The sequence below is a fragment of the Cyclopterus lumpus genome, chromosome 9 (assembly GCF_009769545.1).
Source record: "Cyclopterus lumpus isolate fCycLum1 chromosome 9, fCycLum1.pri, whole genome shotgun sequence".
NCBI classification, from domain to species: Eukaryota; Metazoa; Chordata; class Actinopteri; order Perciformes; family Cyclopteridae; genus Cyclopterus; species Cyclopterus lumpus.
In genome coordinates this window covers 13,972,244-13,990,764 of record NC_046974.1, presented here as the reverse complement: position 1 = coordinate 13,990,764, position 18,521 = coordinate 13,972,244, and the positions used below count along the sequence as shown (strand labels likewise).

The 18,521-nt window shown below is 40.1% G+C and overlaps 1 protein-coding gene across 1 annotated transcript in view; it reads left to right on the top strand.

Moving 5' to 3' along the window:
- Positions 1 to 18,521, top strand: part of LOC117735920 (EGF-like repeat and discoidin I-like domain-containing protein 3) — a 61,261-nt gene that overhangs the window by 24,050 nt on the left and 18,690 nt on the right. Inside the window, exons 4-8 of the mRNA XM_034540839.1 lie at positions 382 to 495; positions 7,800 to 7,981; positions 14,161 to 14,316; positions 15,400 to 15,544; positions 15,748 to 15,932. Of these exons, the coding sequence (XP_034396730.1) occupies positions 382 to 495; positions 7,800 to 7,981; positions 14,161 to 14,316; positions 15,400 to 15,544; positions 15,748 to 15,932 (782 nt within the window). The remainder of the gene's footprint in view (positions 1 to 381; positions 496 to 7,799; positions 7,982 to 14,160; positions 14,317 to 15,399; positions 15,545 to 15,747; positions 15,933 to 18,521) is intronic.

The following is an 18,521-nucleotide window of genomic DNA, read 5'->3' as shown; positions in this document are numbered from 1 at the left end:
CTTTAATGAGAGTGTGAGGATATTTACCAAGCCTATCGCAAACTAACTGTCAGTACTGGTACACTGAAAACATATTTAATTATTTCAACTGCAAAGAAAGTACAGCAGGTCAGTTGTCAATTAAAAAATTAAAAAACTTAGTTAATTGTTCTAGTATTGCTGGACTCCAATGGATCTAATTGATTTGTTAGTTCCAAGAAAGTGCTGTCTTTGTGAAAGCTTGTATGGACAGACCAAAATAACCAAATAACACAATGAGAACATGTCATATATCTTCCTAAAGTGAGCAGTGCATTCCACTGACGACGAGTTATTTTTAATTGCCTATGTCTGTGTTCATTTCATGTATGCCCCTTTCTTTTTCTTTCGTGGCTCTTCCAGATATTAACGAATGTGAAAGGGACCCATGCAAGAACGGAGGCATTTGCACAGATCTGGTTGCCAACTATTCCTGCGAATGCCCAGGGGAGTACATGGGGAGGAACTGTCAATACAGTAAGTGCTCAAGTTCCTTTCTTTTTTCTTCCTCTTCTTTTAAGTCTTTGACAACTATCAATTGATTCTTAACGGCACACAAACTCAACAGTTTGCTGGTGGGTTAATTCCCAAAAAGAATATCTTAACAGATTTTAGTGGATACGCCAACCTTTGATGAAAACTTTTCAGAGGTTATACAAGGTTGTTAAGCTTTGAGGACATATTTTGTTTTTGGGTATGTTTGCTAACAGCCATTATTGTTATGTGCTCAGTGTGCACCATTGCAGAAAAAACCTGAAAACACTCGATTTCAGTGAAATTAAGCCACAGACAGGAAAGTAAGTGGTTTCAACATTTGCCAGGTGAAAAGCAATGTATCTTAGAAAAAGGTTTTAATTGTTATTTGAAAGGGGTTAATGTTTGTCTTGCACAACTTTTTTTGTTTGGATGGATTCTAGGGAAAGTACGCAGATAAACTGCAATTGCCCCATGTATTTTTGGATATGGCTTGCGCAGCATGATCATTTATAATTTCTAAAGTACGGCACAACATGTGGCATTTTTTTGTTCATTTAAAGTGAGAATCTTGAGAATAGGAAGGAGAGTAGAGTTCTTTTCACATGTGGCTCTCATCTTCTTTTGTACTAAAGTCTTTGCATTCCACTCAATGTCATGTCTTCTGCATTAAAGGCAAATAAGCATATGCAACTTATACACAGCGCGTATTCAAACTTTAATAACTTCATAAAATGAAATACAAACTTCTCCTTATATTATTTCAATAGGAAATTTGGACGATTTTTGCATGTTCTGACAAACACACAATGAACCCACAAAAAACATCTGAACATTTGAATGCTGAGTCAAGACCACTTTGTGCTTGCAAGCCCTCATTTCATTCTTCTGCCCAGTGGCTGTGTCGAATGAGAGAGCGCTTCCATCTTATCACAAGTAGCTCTCTTTTTGCAAGACGCCGGAGAGCTTAAAGTGCCCTTGTGTGTTTATTATGCTATTGTGGGGATTTGGTCTGCTCACTCTAGGAACATATTAGGATTAATGTACTAGTGGACCCGGAGCCCTGAGCCCCCCCTGCACTCCTACTCCCAAAATAATTCATCAGATTTTCTATCTTATGTGCAGCACAGTTGTTTGACAACATACTCAAGAATGTTCAAGAGCAAGTCTGTGTCGGAAGGAGAGACATTTTGTAAGTGGCTATAGTTGTTTTTATAAATTGAATAACAGAATGTAGAGGGTAATTTGTGTATAGAGGAGTTAAGAGGCACTGCCTGACTGATAAGGTTGGTGGAGTGAGTGAAGAACTCAAGGAGAAATATTTAGTCTTGCTAATTGACCATATGCTAGGCTCAATTATTTGTTTAATGGTGCTCATTTAACTTTTCTCACAAACTCTATATTTGTCCAGCATATTATACTGCCATTAATTCAGCCATCCACAGTGGCAGTGCAGTCTCTAAGTGTTATGTTTGTTTTTATCTCTGTACTTTGCACATTAGCTTTGAAATATAACAATGACCATGAGGTGAAAGTGCTGACCTTTAATTTGATGTTTGCAACCAAAAGAGATTATAATGTATCTTCGAGTGTGTAAAAGGAAATAATTGCTACACTGTTCCATCAATATAGACATAAACACCCCTAAAGCAAAACATCAGCACTGTTACCTTGTTTTGTTTTTGTTTCATGCACTTGAGTATAGCCAAACATATCACAGTCCTAATACTCTCCGACTGAAAGGTATGTTTTCTGAAGAGAACATTTTTGCTTCATGTCAAAAATAGCCTGAAACAAGACTGGATGACAAGGAACAAACAAATCTTTCACACAATGTATAACAGATGGACCGCCTTCTCTCTCTCTCTCTCTCTCTCTCCCCTGTTTCTGTCAGATAAAGTAAAAAATCCCAAAAAAGATTGTTCAATGGTAACATTTTAAACTACATTTACCATAATGCAACTCAATAATGTCTTTCATTACATATCCATGCCAGCTAAATACCCACGTCTTCAAACTTAACATGCTCACTTTATAACACAGTATTTAGGTAAAAATGCTTAGCCTGAGATTACCCTGATGACATCCCTGAGACATCACTAGAGTTATTTTCTCATATTTGGCCAAGCTTCCCAAGAGAACATGGGGACATTTTTCTCACAAACTTGTTAATGAGTACAATGGTGTAAATGGGAGGCAATTCCCCTCTAATTCTGCCTTTGCGGTTAAAATGTATTATTTGTTGAATATGTCGCAGCCTTATCACAAGAAATGCAGTGTGTGGTACCCAATGAATATAACATTGATAGAAAAGGGCAGAATGCCTGGAATCCACTTTTATGCAAGGACTCGTCATCTCTTCTGACTCTGCTTCAACCCACGTTGTGTGAGTGGGCAAGTACTGCACACACATTGGCTGTTGCAGATTAGGCAGCTGTACATTTTCGGACATACCAGAAATGAGTGATGTGATGGCGGCAGTGAGCTGTTTGCCGTTGTCTGTCTGTTCAATGATTATCCGATTTTAGTGCCTTCAGTATTGATTCCCACAATCCAATGGAAAGCCAGTTGTGAGAAAGATAATCATCAATCGCTTACCAACATGAACCCAGTAAAATATACAAGAAGGCATATAAATGCACAAAGGGCTTACGCCTTTCTGCTGATGCAACTTTGGGAGTGTTTGTTATTCATCCAGGGATATTCACATTTTCAGACACTAATTTGGGTTAAATGGTCGGTTAAAGATCCAATGTTGAGAAAGGTGAGGTTTGTCTAGGGTTAGAGGAGATTGTAGAACCATCTACCTTGAGCGGAAGCTAAATTGATTCAAGTACAACAAGTTACAAATAACAACCAGTCGTCCTGCATTAAATACACTGCAGTGAGATGGAAGCTATGGCCGTTTACTGCATATTACCCAACAATGTCATCTTCTCATGATTTTAGACCATATTCAGGGATGAGATTTATTATTGTGTCTTCAAGCTCTACTGACAGTGACACATCTTTACATAGCTTTTCTTGACAGTCACTATTTCTGTCTATAATCCAAGAAGGTGTCGGGAAGTGGGTTGCATTCCTATAACAACCAGCAACCATATGCTATTGGCACCAGTAACAGCTGTGGCATAACTCCATACTAAACTGTTTTGATATGGTGATTTTGACGTTTATTGACAATTTTCTTCTATTTTAATATATTTGAAACATACAATAATCGATCATATAATTTACTCATCAACTAATTTGCTGAGAGTTGGCGAACTCACCTGAATGAAGTTCAATAGGAGCTGAAATGCTTCTCTGCGTTTTGGTTGCACATGCACTTACACACTGCTATCCTGTATTGCTTGGCCTATCATTTTGGAATGACTTAGTCTCTTTTGCATCCTCGATTATACAGTTTGGCTGAAGGCGGTTTTGTGTGTGTGTGTGTGTATTCTTCTTTTCCTCATCCCCTCCTTCCACCGCATGCTCATTAGTATTGGTATGCTTGCATTTCAGTGGGGCTCTAATTTGTTGAGGCTGTAGGTAGGGGTTGTGGGAGATGGATTCAGCTGTCACATCACAGTAGTGCTGGTATTAGTGATGTGTGCTGTCGCAGAGGTGATGTATGCTCAGGGGCCAGCGGGCCAAGGCCCGGGGGCTGGCTGCCTCTGCTGCTCTGACGGACGACTGGCAGGCGGCTCGTTACGAGAGGCCCTTCATTGCTGCAAGGTGTGAAGGACTGCAGCTTTGCAACAGTGTCTTGCAACAACATCCACACAGAAAACCTTACAAGAGATCTGCCGAAGAGGTGCAGCAACTAGACAAATATGATACTGTGTTGACGCAACATTGCTCCTGGGCCCCTTAACTCCAGGTCGTAAGGAGGAAACATAGATTCCGTAACCAGTCAAATGTGGGTGATATGCCATCTGTTGCATAGCATGTGTAAGTCCACAGAGTCCCTAATGAATTGAAAGTCAGTATTAATGAAGGATGTTGTGTTGCTCTTAGTATTGATTTGCACTCTCTACATTCTTTACATTTGGTGAGGAGTTATCACCCTCAAGTCAATTAACACCCCTTAGTCTGCCATTTGTAGACATGCCTAATTACTCAAAGCAAATGTTGATCCCCTTCCTTTACAAGTACAGCCTGGAAGAGGTGTTGGCATGGCTGTAGACCCTTAATCTCGATTTTCTTGAACGAGTATTCAATTTATTGTGAAATTTCAGACACTTGTTCAACTTACTTCAAAACCTAAAGACATGTTCCTTCAGGTTTGAGATCTGAACCTGTGAACATTCCCTGTATATTTTTCATATAATGTCATAGTTATGGATACAATTATATAATGGGAGAAATCAATTCTAATCACTTGCTGAGATATCTCGCTGACGGACAAATCTCCTTCCCACTTGTTTCACTCTAAGGACCAAGGACTTGGCCACTAATACACACAGATATTCCTTGTCTCTGAATTAATATGATTAGGCATAGAGTGCTAAAATGCAACATTTATTACTGTTTATCCAACTTGATGGTAATTGTGTCAGAACCATGGGTTTAGTGTCTCAAAATAAAGGCTGAATGTTCTTTCTACAACTTTTAATAAGAGTGAATAAAGTTCATCCATCAGATCAGGAATTCAGAAGGTTCTCTAAGCTTCAGCAGTAGGCTACCACATCCACCTACACCACTTTCTCATCAGTCTGGAAGCGATGAGTCAAACACAAGTGAAGCAAGAGTGATTTACCATAGTGGAAAATATAAACACATCTATGTCAGTACAAACACACTCAAAGAATACACTCTGCTCTCTCCCAGCCTCCAGTCAATCCCTCTGGACTGTCCTCAGACATTACTCACTGTCTCCCTGCCTCACTGTTGCCTAGAGCCCCACTGTTTTAGCAGATGGATAAGTTGTGGTAGGGTTGTTTTCATTGTTCCATTCTTCTCTGACTCTTGGCTTTCTTCTGTGATGAAAGTCTCCATGCAGCTCCCAACCCTGCCAGTTTCATTGTCTGCGGGAATGTGTGTGTGCCTAGTGGGTCTGTGTGTAAGCGTTGGCTTCAAAATGCTTCGCTGTTTTTCTTAAATGGAGACGGCATCACAGCCTTCGGGTGACCGCAGCTCCAGGCTTCCCCTGAAGGCCGGTTTACACCGACACCGACAGTTCAGTTGGCATGAGCGAGCAGTGCCTGTGGCGGGACTTTGCACTTGATATGTCCTCATTCTTTTAAGACACAGTTCCCTAAGCTTTCCCAACACTTGTTGTTTTAAGGCTCTTAAAAACAGCTATTTAATCATCTATGCAAATACAATACAGAGGCGACTGTGGCTCAGGTAGAGCAGGTCATCCTTCAATCAGAGGATCGGCGATTTGATCCCCGGCTCTGCTAGTCCATGTTGATTTGTCCTTGGGCAAGACACGTATTCCCAAATTGTGCCTGCGGTGTGTGAATGTTGTATAAATGTTAGCCTGATGGGCAGGTGGCACCTTGTATGCTAGCTTCTGCCATCAGTATATGAATGGGTGTGAATGATTTGTAGTGTGTAAGCTCTGTGAGTGGTCGGAAGAGTCTGATAGAGAATTACAGCTCCCAAACTGTGATTTCAGGTAGTTTCTCTGTGCAGCACACACATACAATAAACTCATACAATGTATTGTATAATATTTAGCCACTCTTCTTCACTGGGGATTATCTTCAGCATCTTTTTCAATTGATGTTCATCTTTTAATTGATGAATTTGTGAAATACTATGGAGACAATTTACCTAAAATAGTAAATGATAATATAGTTGTCGAGAAGGTGGGAGCTCTAGAACTGTTCTGTAGTCATATATTAATCATGATTATTAGGAAAGGTATTTTAAAACAAAAAAGGCTCAGCTATAAATCCTTGCATTTATGTCAACTATGCTTGACTAAAAGACTAATTAAAACTGAAACATCTGTCACAACTAACAAACCACATCTTAAATACAGCTGTGAAGTTTATTTTTGAGAGGCCCTGTGGGCTAGAAGAAATATAACGATGCGGGGGGGGTTTTGTATCCTGAATGTTTAGCAGAATTTAAACAGACTTTGTGTCACCTCTCAGCTGTTTGGTTTTCCTTCAAATTGCACAGCATGGGAAACCAATTTCTAGGCTTATGTTAAGTGAATACGTTGCATAATACAACTTACAGGTTGAATGATATCTAATGGAGAGACACTCAGTTACACAACACAATAACACAATGTATTGAGGCTGAAGGATTCTGAGGGCCTGCAGCCACATCTAATTCTCTTTTGATTGAGATTCGCTAAATATCTGTTTGGAACACAACGTCAAGCCCAATTGAACTGTTACTGTTACTGCATATCCCATCTTTATTCAATCAATCCTGAGCTGAGTTGAGATGTAAACAGTCACAGTGTTTAATATTGTTTAGCTATCAATTTATATATGTTTGCCTTATATTTATCAAACATACAGTATGGATACATACCAACTTACCATCAGTGTCTTCATTGTGTTTAGTTTATCATGTGTTTTCTGTTAGTATTTGATTTTTTCCATTTTTTATTTATTCATGGTAATACAACACATTTATCATTGTGCAGCGCAATAAAAAGCTTCACCACAGGTATGCACATCTATTTAAATGCCATTGATGTGTCTGAATACACAAATAAGGATTAAGAGGGAAAACAAGTTGCTCACAGAAGAAAGCTTAGTGTTTCTCTCTGAAGATATTGCTGTCATGCCTCCCCACTCCATAATATAGGATGTTTGAAGCTGTTACAAAGCTTGTTGACTTTGGGGATGATGCTGTCCATAAGTGGCAGCAGCTCCTTGGGAGGAAGCCTAAGGGCTTGAGTTACTGATGGAAGAGATGAAGCAACCTGTTAGCCCCTCGGATGTGGACAGCATGAAGGCAGATATGATTCCTCTTGATGGCTGCCGTGACTGTAACTGTAATCAATTATTGTATGATGAATCTAAACAACATTTACAATAAGAAAGACATTAGTCAGGATTCACAAATATATGACTACCTTAAAGACAAGGTCTAAGTAGGAGGTCATCATTAAGATACAAAAAAAAACGAAATGTTGCAGTTTTATTGACCACATGTGATACTGTACTCATAGAGGATACTGAGACAAACAAGGATTATGAATCTGAAAAACTAATTAAACAAAAGGTGGAGGACAAATCATTATAAAATGTGGCCCTGATGGTATTTTTAGTAATATATATGCATTGCACAGGCTCAGTTTCTGAGTGCTAAAATTACATGATCATACTCTTCTCCCTCTCTTCACTCAGGATGCTCTGGACCACTGGGCATGGAGGGCGGTATCATCTCCAACCAACAGATAACAGCCTCTTCCACCCACCGCGCTCTCTTCGGCTTGCAGAAGTGGTACCCGTACTTTTCACGCCTCAACAAGAAGGGCCTGGTCAATGCCTGGACTGCTGCCGAAAATGACAGATGGCCGTGGATCCAGGTAAAGCACAGTCACAGGACGGGACAGAAACGGAGCAGGGCCAGACACAAGTGAATGAACACATGGTCTAAATTATAGTTACACTTTATTCTCTTGTTTGTTGTGGCTTTAAACGTTTAGATGTGAGCTCCCTACCTTATAGCATCACTTGTTTGTATTTGAATGTTTCAAATAAAATGTGAAAATGCAACAGTGATAGCTTTGGAGGTATTACTCGCTAGAACAGATGTAGGGGTGATGGACAATGTGAAAGGGCATAGCTGTCTTCAGCTAGCCGCTGTTGCGTCTGTGATGATGATTTGGTGTAACATGCTCCCAGTTGTATATAAACTGCATTGGCACTTGCTGTATTTTTTGTCACAACAGAAGTTGTGTTACAACAAAGGTATGATGCAGAGTATTACTCAATGCATCCCTGCTTTCTCTTTGTGTAAATTCTGATCAGCAAATCTCTCTGCTTTCAAGAGAGATATATGATTGTGCACGTCAATCAATACTAATATTTACAGTAATGTCTCTGTTACCCACAACAAATATTTAATTCAGCACAACAATTGAGTTTTTAGTAAAGACCTCAGAATAGTAAAAATGACAACCTAAGGGTCCTCATCAAAAAGCTGTCAATTGTAAAATGAAAAGAAAAGCAGCAATCGTTGATACCCTCTAGTCTCGCTCTTGGTTAAAGGGAACCTTCAGGCTGTGCCATTAGTTTGAGCTTATTGTTAAACAGTGGACATATTGATACTGTATCCCTACCAAAAGTGTAATAATATAGAATAATATGGGATTATTATCCCAAGGGATTTAATTGCATAAGGCAATGATTAAAGTGGTCTTTTTGAGGCTGCCTCACCTCCCTCACATGACATGATCTGGTTAGTTTATGACCTACGTAGAACTGTCTGGATTGATGTTGAGCAAATAGTCACACATCATGACTCCATGTTGAAATGGTTGTGACATAAAGAAGAACTGTCAGATGATGCATAGCTTTGAATATGAATATTCCCATCCAACTCCAAATTGGATGCATAGATATATAAATGTCTTCCCATCTCCTGTTCAGTCCGAATGCTTGTTCGGGTCCCGAAGCTACTCTCATCCCACCGATTTCAGAGCATTACAGATAGAAATATAGACAGATAGGAAAAGCAGTTCATCATTAAGGTAGTTGATTGATTAACTATCATATACATCATGTGTTTTTTAGCTGTGTTACATTCCTCTTACTCTTGAGTCACTTCTGTGATGACAGAAATGCTGACAGCCACCTATGAAGTGGGTCGTTATCAGATACACGAACCGTGGGTGTGACAGCGTGATGGAGAAAGCGAAGCTGCACCTAACAAGAGAATAGTATCACAGGGCAAAAGTGGATGTATAAAAGAAGGAGAGAGAGAGAGAGTGCCAAAGAAACAGCCGATATGAGTGAGAGAAAAGAAGCCTGGCACATGGAGATGCTGAGGAGAACAGGACATAAAACATTCAGGCAGTTTGTTTGACTTTAATGATGCCACGTGGGATGTTACCCGGGATGCTGGAGGCATTGTGTGTTTCTACACAGGGCCTGGATAATTGGGACGTGGGTACAGAGGTGTACGGTCATGTCAGTGTTTTGGGAATATGTGAAGGAGTCAACCCTGTGCCTGTGTCGTGCAGAGTGATGTGGCGTGACTGCGTTTGCATGCCTGCCATGTGAAACAGGTTACACTGACGGATGACAACTCTATCAGGAAAGGGATCAGATTGGTCTGGCTATTCGTTCAGTTTTCTCTGGTGCAGTATGTATTTTTGGATGTCAGCCTGTGTCTCTTCTTTCAAGTCAAACACAGAGCAACATACTTTGAATAATGCATCACAGAAGTGCAAACAGAGCATGCATTCACTGTATGTATTGTGTTTCTATTCATGTTGTTTTGTGTGTTTGAGAATTGAGCTGGCTACTGTTCACACATTTATGTACTGTCAGAATATCAGTTTTCCATAGCTTCGCCAGGACTAGCTCGCACATACAATTGCATTTGAACACTCAAGGGAAATATGCTGCAGGTCTGTCCAATATCAGCCAAATATGGCCCCAGCCGGCTGCATTGGAAGAATGAAAGAATTCAAATACATTTTCCGAGGGTCTCTACATAATTTGATGCAAGGTAAACTGTTAATAATGTAATGTTCAGATGCAGATCTCCATCAGTGGTTTAGCATTTTTTTGTATGTATATATGCAACCTGCTGAGACCCTGTGTCTTTCTGTCCCTTTTCATTTCAGTATAAACTTAGTTTAAAGTTATCAAAACACTCCACTCTAAATCTTAAATAGGATGAAAATGTGTTTGAGTTTATGAACTTTAATACAGCACCTTGGTGTCTGCTGTGAGTAATGAATTGGTTTCTCATATGCTTCAAACCACTGGAAGGTGGTTGGTGGGGCGGTCTCCTCTTGGTCCTGCCACAGCATCTCAGATGTGGACTGTTGCTTTAGGCCATTTAAAATCCTCTATGACCAAACACAAAGATAGCATGATTACATACAGTGCATCCGGAAAGTATTCACAGCGCTTCACTTTTTCCACATTTTGTTATGTTACAGCCTTATTCCAAAATGGATTAAATTAATTATTTTCCTCAACATTCTACACACAACAACCCATAATGACAAAGTGAAAACTGTTTTTTGCAAATTTTTGCAAATCTATTAAAAATAAAGAACGAAAACATAACATGTACATAAGTATTCACAGCCTTTGCCATGACACACAACATTTAGCTCATGTGCATCCTGTTTCCACTGATCATCCTTGAGATGTTTCTACAACTTCATTGGAGTCCACTTGTGCTAAATTCAGTTGATTGGACATGATTTAGAAAGGCACACACCTGTCTATATAAGGTACCACAGTTGACACTGCATATCAGAGCATAAACCAAGCCATGAAGTCCAAGGAATTATCTGTAGACCTCCGAGACAGAATTGTATTGAGGCACAGATCTGGCGAAGGGTACAGAAACATTTCTGCAGCATTGAAAGTCCCAATGAGCAGAGTGGCCTCCATCATCTGGAAATGGAAGAAGTTTGGAACCACCAGGACTCTTCTTAGAGTTGGACACCCAGGCAGACTGAGCGATCGGGGAGAAGGGCCTTAGTCCTGATGGTCACTCTGACAGAGCTCCAGTGTTGTTCAATGAAGAGAGGAGAACCTTCCAGAAGGACAACCATCACTGCAGCACTCCACAATTCAGGCCTGTTTGGTAGAGTGGCCAGACGGAAGCCACTCCTCAGTAAAAAGCACATGACAGCTCGCCTGGAGTTTGCAAAAAGGCACCTGAAGGACTCTCAGACCATGAGAAACAACATTCTTTGGTCTGATGAAACAAAGATTGAACTATTTGGCCTGAATGCCAAGCGTCATGTCTGGAGGAAACCAGGCACTGCTCATCACCTGGCCAATACCATCCCTACAGTGAAGCATGGTGGTGGCAGCATCATGCTGTGGGGATGTTTTTCAGCAGGAGGAACTGGGAGACTAGTCAGGATTGAGGGAAAGATGAATGCAGCAATGTACAGAGACATCCTCGATGAAAACATGCTCCAGAGCGCTCTGGACCTCAGACTGGGGCGAAGGGTCATCTTCCAACAGGACAACGACCTGAAGCACACAGCCAAGATAACAAAGGAGTGGCTTTGGGGCAACTCTGTGAATGTCCTTGAGTCGCCCAGCCAGAGCCCTGACTTGAACCCGATTGAACATCTCTGGAGAGATCTGAAAATGGCTGTGCACCGACGCTGCCCATCCAACCTGATGGAACTTGAGAGGTTCTGCAAAGAAGAATGGGAGAAACTGCCCAGAAATAGGTGTGCCAAGCTTGTGGAGTCATACCCAAGAAGACTTGAGGCTGTAATTCCTGCCAAAGGTGCTTCAACAAAGTATTGAGCAAAGGCTGTGAATACTTATGTACATGTTATGTTTTCGTTCTTTATTTTTAATAGATTTGCAAATATTTGCAAAAAACAGTTTTCACTTTTCACTTTTTCATTATGGGTTGTTGTGTGTAGAATGTTGAGGAAAATAATGAATTTAATCCATTTTGGAATAAGGCTGTAACATAACAAAATGTGGAAAAAGTGAAGCGCTGTGAATACTTTCCGGATGCACTGTATCACTGTCTATTATTACTGTGTGTTTGTGACACAGTCTACATATTTTTTACACTGTGGTCACCAGTATCTCAAACTTTCTCTGTCATGTGATGTTTACGTGAAATACAGACCATAAGGTTTAATTAACTAACACACCAAAAATCAAAGCTGATGTAATTTCAGTATGAATCTTGTGTGTGTTTTTTTCATTTGTATTTGTTTCACACAACAGTGCCACAGGGCTCTTTGATAGCTTCAAGTACATGTTATAATACTACTGCAATTCCCTTAACAGTTGTGATGTCAGTGTGTAATCAACAGAGGATGTTGTATCACTTTGTGTGCTCTTGACTTTTTAATGCATGTGTGTTATGTTTGTACGAGGTCTTGCTTGTTGGTATGATATTTGATAATAGTTAGCCTTCTTGCCAATACAAAGACCTGGAAGCTAGCTATTAATGAAAATCATTTTTTTCTATTTTAAATAAGCGCTGGAGAGCTTTTTATACAAATATTAAAAAAGGTATGAACTGCCTCTCACACAGGTATTTTCTTCCATTCATCCGCTGACAAAGGTCTGCCCATGGAGGATGTTTCCGATGATGCCTCACACAAACCAAATAAATGCATCACTATTAGCACTCAGGTGACAGACGTATGTTTCTGAGTGGTCATTAAAAATACGAACAATCACCCCAATTATCCCGGCAGTGGCCTTTTAGTGACAGGGCTTCTAATTAGTGCGAGAAATATCTATCTCTACGGAGAAAACTGAGAAGAGCGAAGAAATGCTGTGAACGAGAAAAAGTGGTGGGAGTCATCGCAGGGCTTAGGCTCTAAGAGGGGTCCTTGTGTATAATTAACAATGGTTTAAGTGCGTAGGAAAAACTAAATCTGTAATTGAGTCTTTTCTCTACAGCTATAAATTAGTCAGGAAATCAACGCTGCAATAGGACTATTATGCATTACTCCATTAGAGTTTGACACTTCAGACAAGGTTGGTGAACTTCTCCAGTTATGTTCTTGTGCTGGATCTGTCGGAGCCAGTGATATGATCTGTAATGTCCTCAGGAGACACAGCTGAGTTTTTTTGTTGTTGTTTCTTTAACAGAAAAAGACAGTATAACACAGTGGGTTCAAACTATCAGTTTGAGCTTTTACTTATACATATTTCTTATTGCATAGTAAATTGTCTTTTTTCATAGTAATGCTAAACATTCCTCCAGCTCCTGGAATCCCATCCAAAATGTGGTCACATTGTCAGTGAAGGTAGTCTTCCATTTCTCATGGATTACCTTGAAAGTGGTTCATGTTCCTAAATAGAAAGTGGCTTCAGCTTCACAAACATAAGCTGAAATATAGTCTTTTTTGTTTGCAACATCACATTAAGTTATGGATTGTGTTGTCTCGAATACCTTGAGCTGTACTCGGCCAATTCATGATGTAATTCAGATTCTGTTTTAGTGTGCATTTCTTTTTTTAGGTCTGGCCATTTCAGGTTAATGGTCCTTTCCTTAGTACTCACTCAATTGTATTGTTGCTCTACCGTCTGTTTTGCAGCTTTGTAAGACTATTCGCCTGTGTTTTTATATTTTGTCAGAGGGTGAGCTAGATGAGCTTTTCTTTTCAAACATCATGTGTGGGAGGAAACTATGTGGAATATATGCAGTTTTGTGCTTAGATAATAACAATCCTGCTTTGTGTGCGCTAAACAGGATCCATGGAAACATTCATCACTTTCCTCTTTCTTAGCTCTCTCTTTTCCTCTCGCCTCCCCAAGCCGCTCGTCATTGTCACCATATTGACAGTCTGCACAGGGTTAACTAGGTTATCTAGAGCGTGAGGATTGATTAACTGTTCCATTTGATCACAAACTTTCTGAATAAGATGGATAGCTCTGACAGAAAAGATACAAAGGGATGACTTGATTCCCATGACGTGCATGTGCATACTGCTCATGCACACACACACACAAGCACACATTCAAACTGTCTTGAAATGAATCAATAATTTCTTAATTTTGCCTTTTTTTGCCTCCATAGATAAACCTGCAGAGGAGAATGAGGGTCACAGGTCTAATTACCCAGGGTGCAAAACGTATCGGCAGCCCAGAGTACGTCAAGTCTTACAAAGTAGCCTACAGTGATGACGGGAAAACCTGGAGAACATACAAAGTCAAGGGCAAAGATGATGATATGGTGAGACACACACGTGGGCGCACAAACACAGCGCATACACACCCGTTGTCATCTGTCCCCTCTTTTCCTTTAGCCTCTCACTCTGTAATACACAGACACAGATACACACATGCACACACTCACACGTGCACACACGGCAGCTAGAGACTGTGCACTCAGTCAAGGGCAGGGTGGAGGACATGATGAGATGGCTTTTTAATTAGCTAGCACACACTGGGCCCCCATCTTGCTGCTCCTTAGCCCCCTTCACTTTTATGACTTCTAGATTGAATTTTTATACTATTTGGGGATGAACAGCCAATAGATGGGACACACAGTGTTCTATCATTCCTGACAGCAAACCACGACTCTCTTTCTTTTGGCCAAGCTCCAAATGACCCCGACTCCAGATCTTCTCTTCAGATCTGTTACACGGAACAATGAGTCTGAACTTTATTCTGTCATCTCAGTTTTGTTTGTTTTTGTTATTTTTGTTATAGTGTAATTGTTTGTAAAAATTGGTCCAGAAAACAAGAGAGTAAATTTGCATAAAGTATTTTTGGAGGTGGAGGTTGAAACCGTGTGAGTAGACTAGGATAAATACCTGAACAAAAGGGTCTATCTGTGTGTTTGAGTTAGTCACATGACCTGATTCTTGACCTAATATAAATTAGGATTTCTGTTCACATTGACCTGTTGCCACCCGGTGACAGCTCCTACTTCTTGTATCGCATGAAAACACACTGCTCTGTCTCTCCCTTGCTTTCTCTTTCTCTGTCGCCCTTTCTCTGCATCATTTGAATCAGTTTTTTTTTTTTTGTCTCGGGTCTTTGGGATAAAACTCTCCAGAACGTATGGCGATATAATTGGAGAACTAATTTAAAACACACCACTGTTCTTATGAATTGCGGCCTCAATTGGTTCTTGCAATTGTCTACTTTTCCCTGCAATTCTAGCTCATTGACCTTGAATGACAGCAATTTGTCGAGTGCGGATTAGACACTAGAGACAGTGTCAGAGAGTCTGCTATATTACGGCAAAACTGATCTGCTTCACCATCCTCCCCCCTGCCCCCATCTGCTGTTATTTCATCCCCTGCAACAGATTTTCAGAGGAAACGTCGATAACAACGCTCCATCAGCCAACTCTTTCACCCCTCCTATTGAGGCCCAGTATGTGCGCATTTATCCCCAAGTCTGCAGGAGGCACTGTACCTTACGCATGGAGCTGCTTGGTTGTGAGTTAACAGGTGAGGGAGCTGAGCATGTTTCATCCAACTTTATGCACAAATTAATGTAGTAATCTGAAAATCCACTGCAATAAGCCTCCTGCACAGTTGTGTCATGCTGCATTATGTGGCAAAAGCTCTGAAAATATAGGGTTTTTTTTAAGGGAAAGGTGTTATGTGGTCAGGAAGGTTGGAACAAAAGTGTTTGTTTGTTTTGTTGCCAGGCTGCTCCGAGCCACTGGGAATGAAGTCAGGCCATATCCAGGACTATCAGGTCATGGCTTCCAGCATCTTCAGGACGCTCAACATGGACATGTTCACTTGGGAGCCTGGAAAGGCTCGGCTGGACAAACAGGGCAAGGTCAATGCTTGGACAGCTGGACACAGTGACCAGTCCCAGTGGCTACAGGTAAGATGTTATCGCTAAATGTGTTATCTTTTCTATCTATTGTCAAGATGTTATCAATATATTAGCATGGAAATGAACAACAACAGGTTATTGTAGATAGCTGGTTTTCACTCTGTTGAAGGATTAGCTCTTCCCTCGGTCGCATAGTAATTGATGGCGTGTACATCGTAATGCATGCAAATGGATTCAATTATACAGTATTTGATAGGGAGGGACTTCATTGATGTGTACCATGTGAGCTGTGGAGGAATTATATATCAAAACCCTCCCTCTATTAGCTAGCATTTAGCATTGAAACAGTCAGTAATAATAATAGGTAGTCATTTCTTAGTCCACCAACACCCACACTGCCTCTGTTAAAAGAGTTTAGCCGGTATCTTTGGCTGCAGCACAGGCTTTCTATCTATGAAAACAGGCAATCCATTTGTTTTCATTACAGTAACTGATGGCTGAAAATGTCTCCTGAAAGGGACAAGACCCGTCTCTAAGTGAACGTTTACACCCCAGTCTTTCTGCTTAACAATATGTAAGATTGATGGAGGCCTCAGGAGTTTAAGATACATATCAATCAGACTCAATCATGCCCAGTTTGCCCTCACGGTCTCATATATTTGATATTTTTTTTGTTCTTTTAAGATAAAAGGCATTAAATGTGCTTTGCTTTTATAGTAAGAAACCAGATCTTACTTCAAGCTGTAAAACTGATGGTATTGAACAAATTGTGATATGGATCATCTTCTCAGGGTATTGAAGATCAGAGTGATTTCTTTGATTTCTTGGCTTTTCTGCTGCACTCGCTCCTCGCATACCGCCTCCCAGCAGTGACACAGTTTGCACTCTGTAGTCACGCTGACTTGTCTGGCCGTTATTAGATTGGCCGGGTCTTGAGTCAGATATGTTTTTTATTAAGCTGAAAGCTTTTTTTCCAGGACGAAGCAATGCTGGGCCGTGTGTCGGAGGAGACAGGTACTTAGGAAGGCCCCATCCAGGCCAGGGAGCTCGGCTAAACAAAATTGATTGCATTGGGTAAAAGAAAACTTGTGGTCTCATATTACATGCTGTGCCGACAGGAAAGGATGGATGCTATAGAGACGCATTGAGAAAATCAATGGCTTCCACTGCCAAGGACCCTTTGTGTGCACACCTGCATATACTTTTGGAAAAGTAGACATTAGGATTATAGTGCTGTTTCACATTTATACAGATACAGCTGTTGGTGCTGACCACTTTTTTATATTAAGTGATTGTCGCATATGCATTTGTTAAACTCACACAATCAGTGTCTTCTTCATACTGGTTGCCATGGCAAATAATTGATTCCCAGTGACATTACTGAATGACTTTAAACCTCACAAATTAATGGAATGAATCACCCTTAATGACAAATTAAGTATTACTATTAATCAAGACAACTACCCTGGTGTGCAGTGGAAGCAGTGGGGACCTTTACAAACATCAAATATCTGACTGGATCTCATCTCTCATTTCAGTAGCAGACTATTTCATTTAATATAAACAAATAAATATATATGGCTTAGAACTAAATCCTCAAATATGTGAATGAGGAAATAAATATATAACTATATGATTCAATATTGTTTTTTTAAAAGACTACCTTTATTTAAATCAAGAACATTTTATTTCACAATTCATTTCAAGGGACTTTTCCTAATGCAACATTTATTTATTTTTTTTAGCTTTTTGTAGGTTCCTTAAGAATTGCGTATCCATGCCACGGTGACATGTCATAATACTAATACTCAATACTCAACATTAATAATTTGAATCTTAATAATTTGATCATCAAGTGGAGAACATAGTTTTCAACACTTTAAATACTTACATACAAAATTAAAATTTTGTGTCACAAAAACACCAAGAATTCGACTTCCCACTCTGAAGTTATTCGAGCTTGGCAGGAGATAAAATTACACAGGGAGACTAAACCAGAAGATGTTTTCAAGAGAGGAGCTGAAGCTGTCAGACTGAACTGCAAGTGTTCCAGCTGGCATAAGCTGATTAGTTAATTATGCACATTAACACGTCCACATAGCAAAGAGAAATTGCCAGAGAGACAGTCGGTACTTTTCAATTTCACAGTGTCCCTCTTAATGCAACACACGCACTGCAAATTCTTTGGCAAGTAGTGTTCCAGGACTGTGAGGAGTGTTTGGGGGGGATTATGGTAAACATTCCTCAGACAAAGAAACAAACAAGGTTGGAATGGCGTGATTGTGTCTCTTTATCTCATATTTCTTAACTGCATTGGAGTCAACAAACTACTTAGCAAGGATTCACTTTCCCGAATCATTTTGTTGAATTCTGAATAACATCTGATGTTGTGGGTAGCACTGATGAGGAATCCAGGTGTGACATCCACTGACAGGAAGCGAAAAAGAGAAGAACAAGCTGCAGAGAATAAATACTCAGTGCAGATTACGACTGAACGAATCTTGTAAAAATAGAGTTCACTATTTTTCCGACAAAATAAGCATTGGACTTATATTATACAACATTTCTTAAAATGCCAACATGGGTCGACATCATACCATCAGATATAAAAATGACAGTTGCAATACCTTATCTATC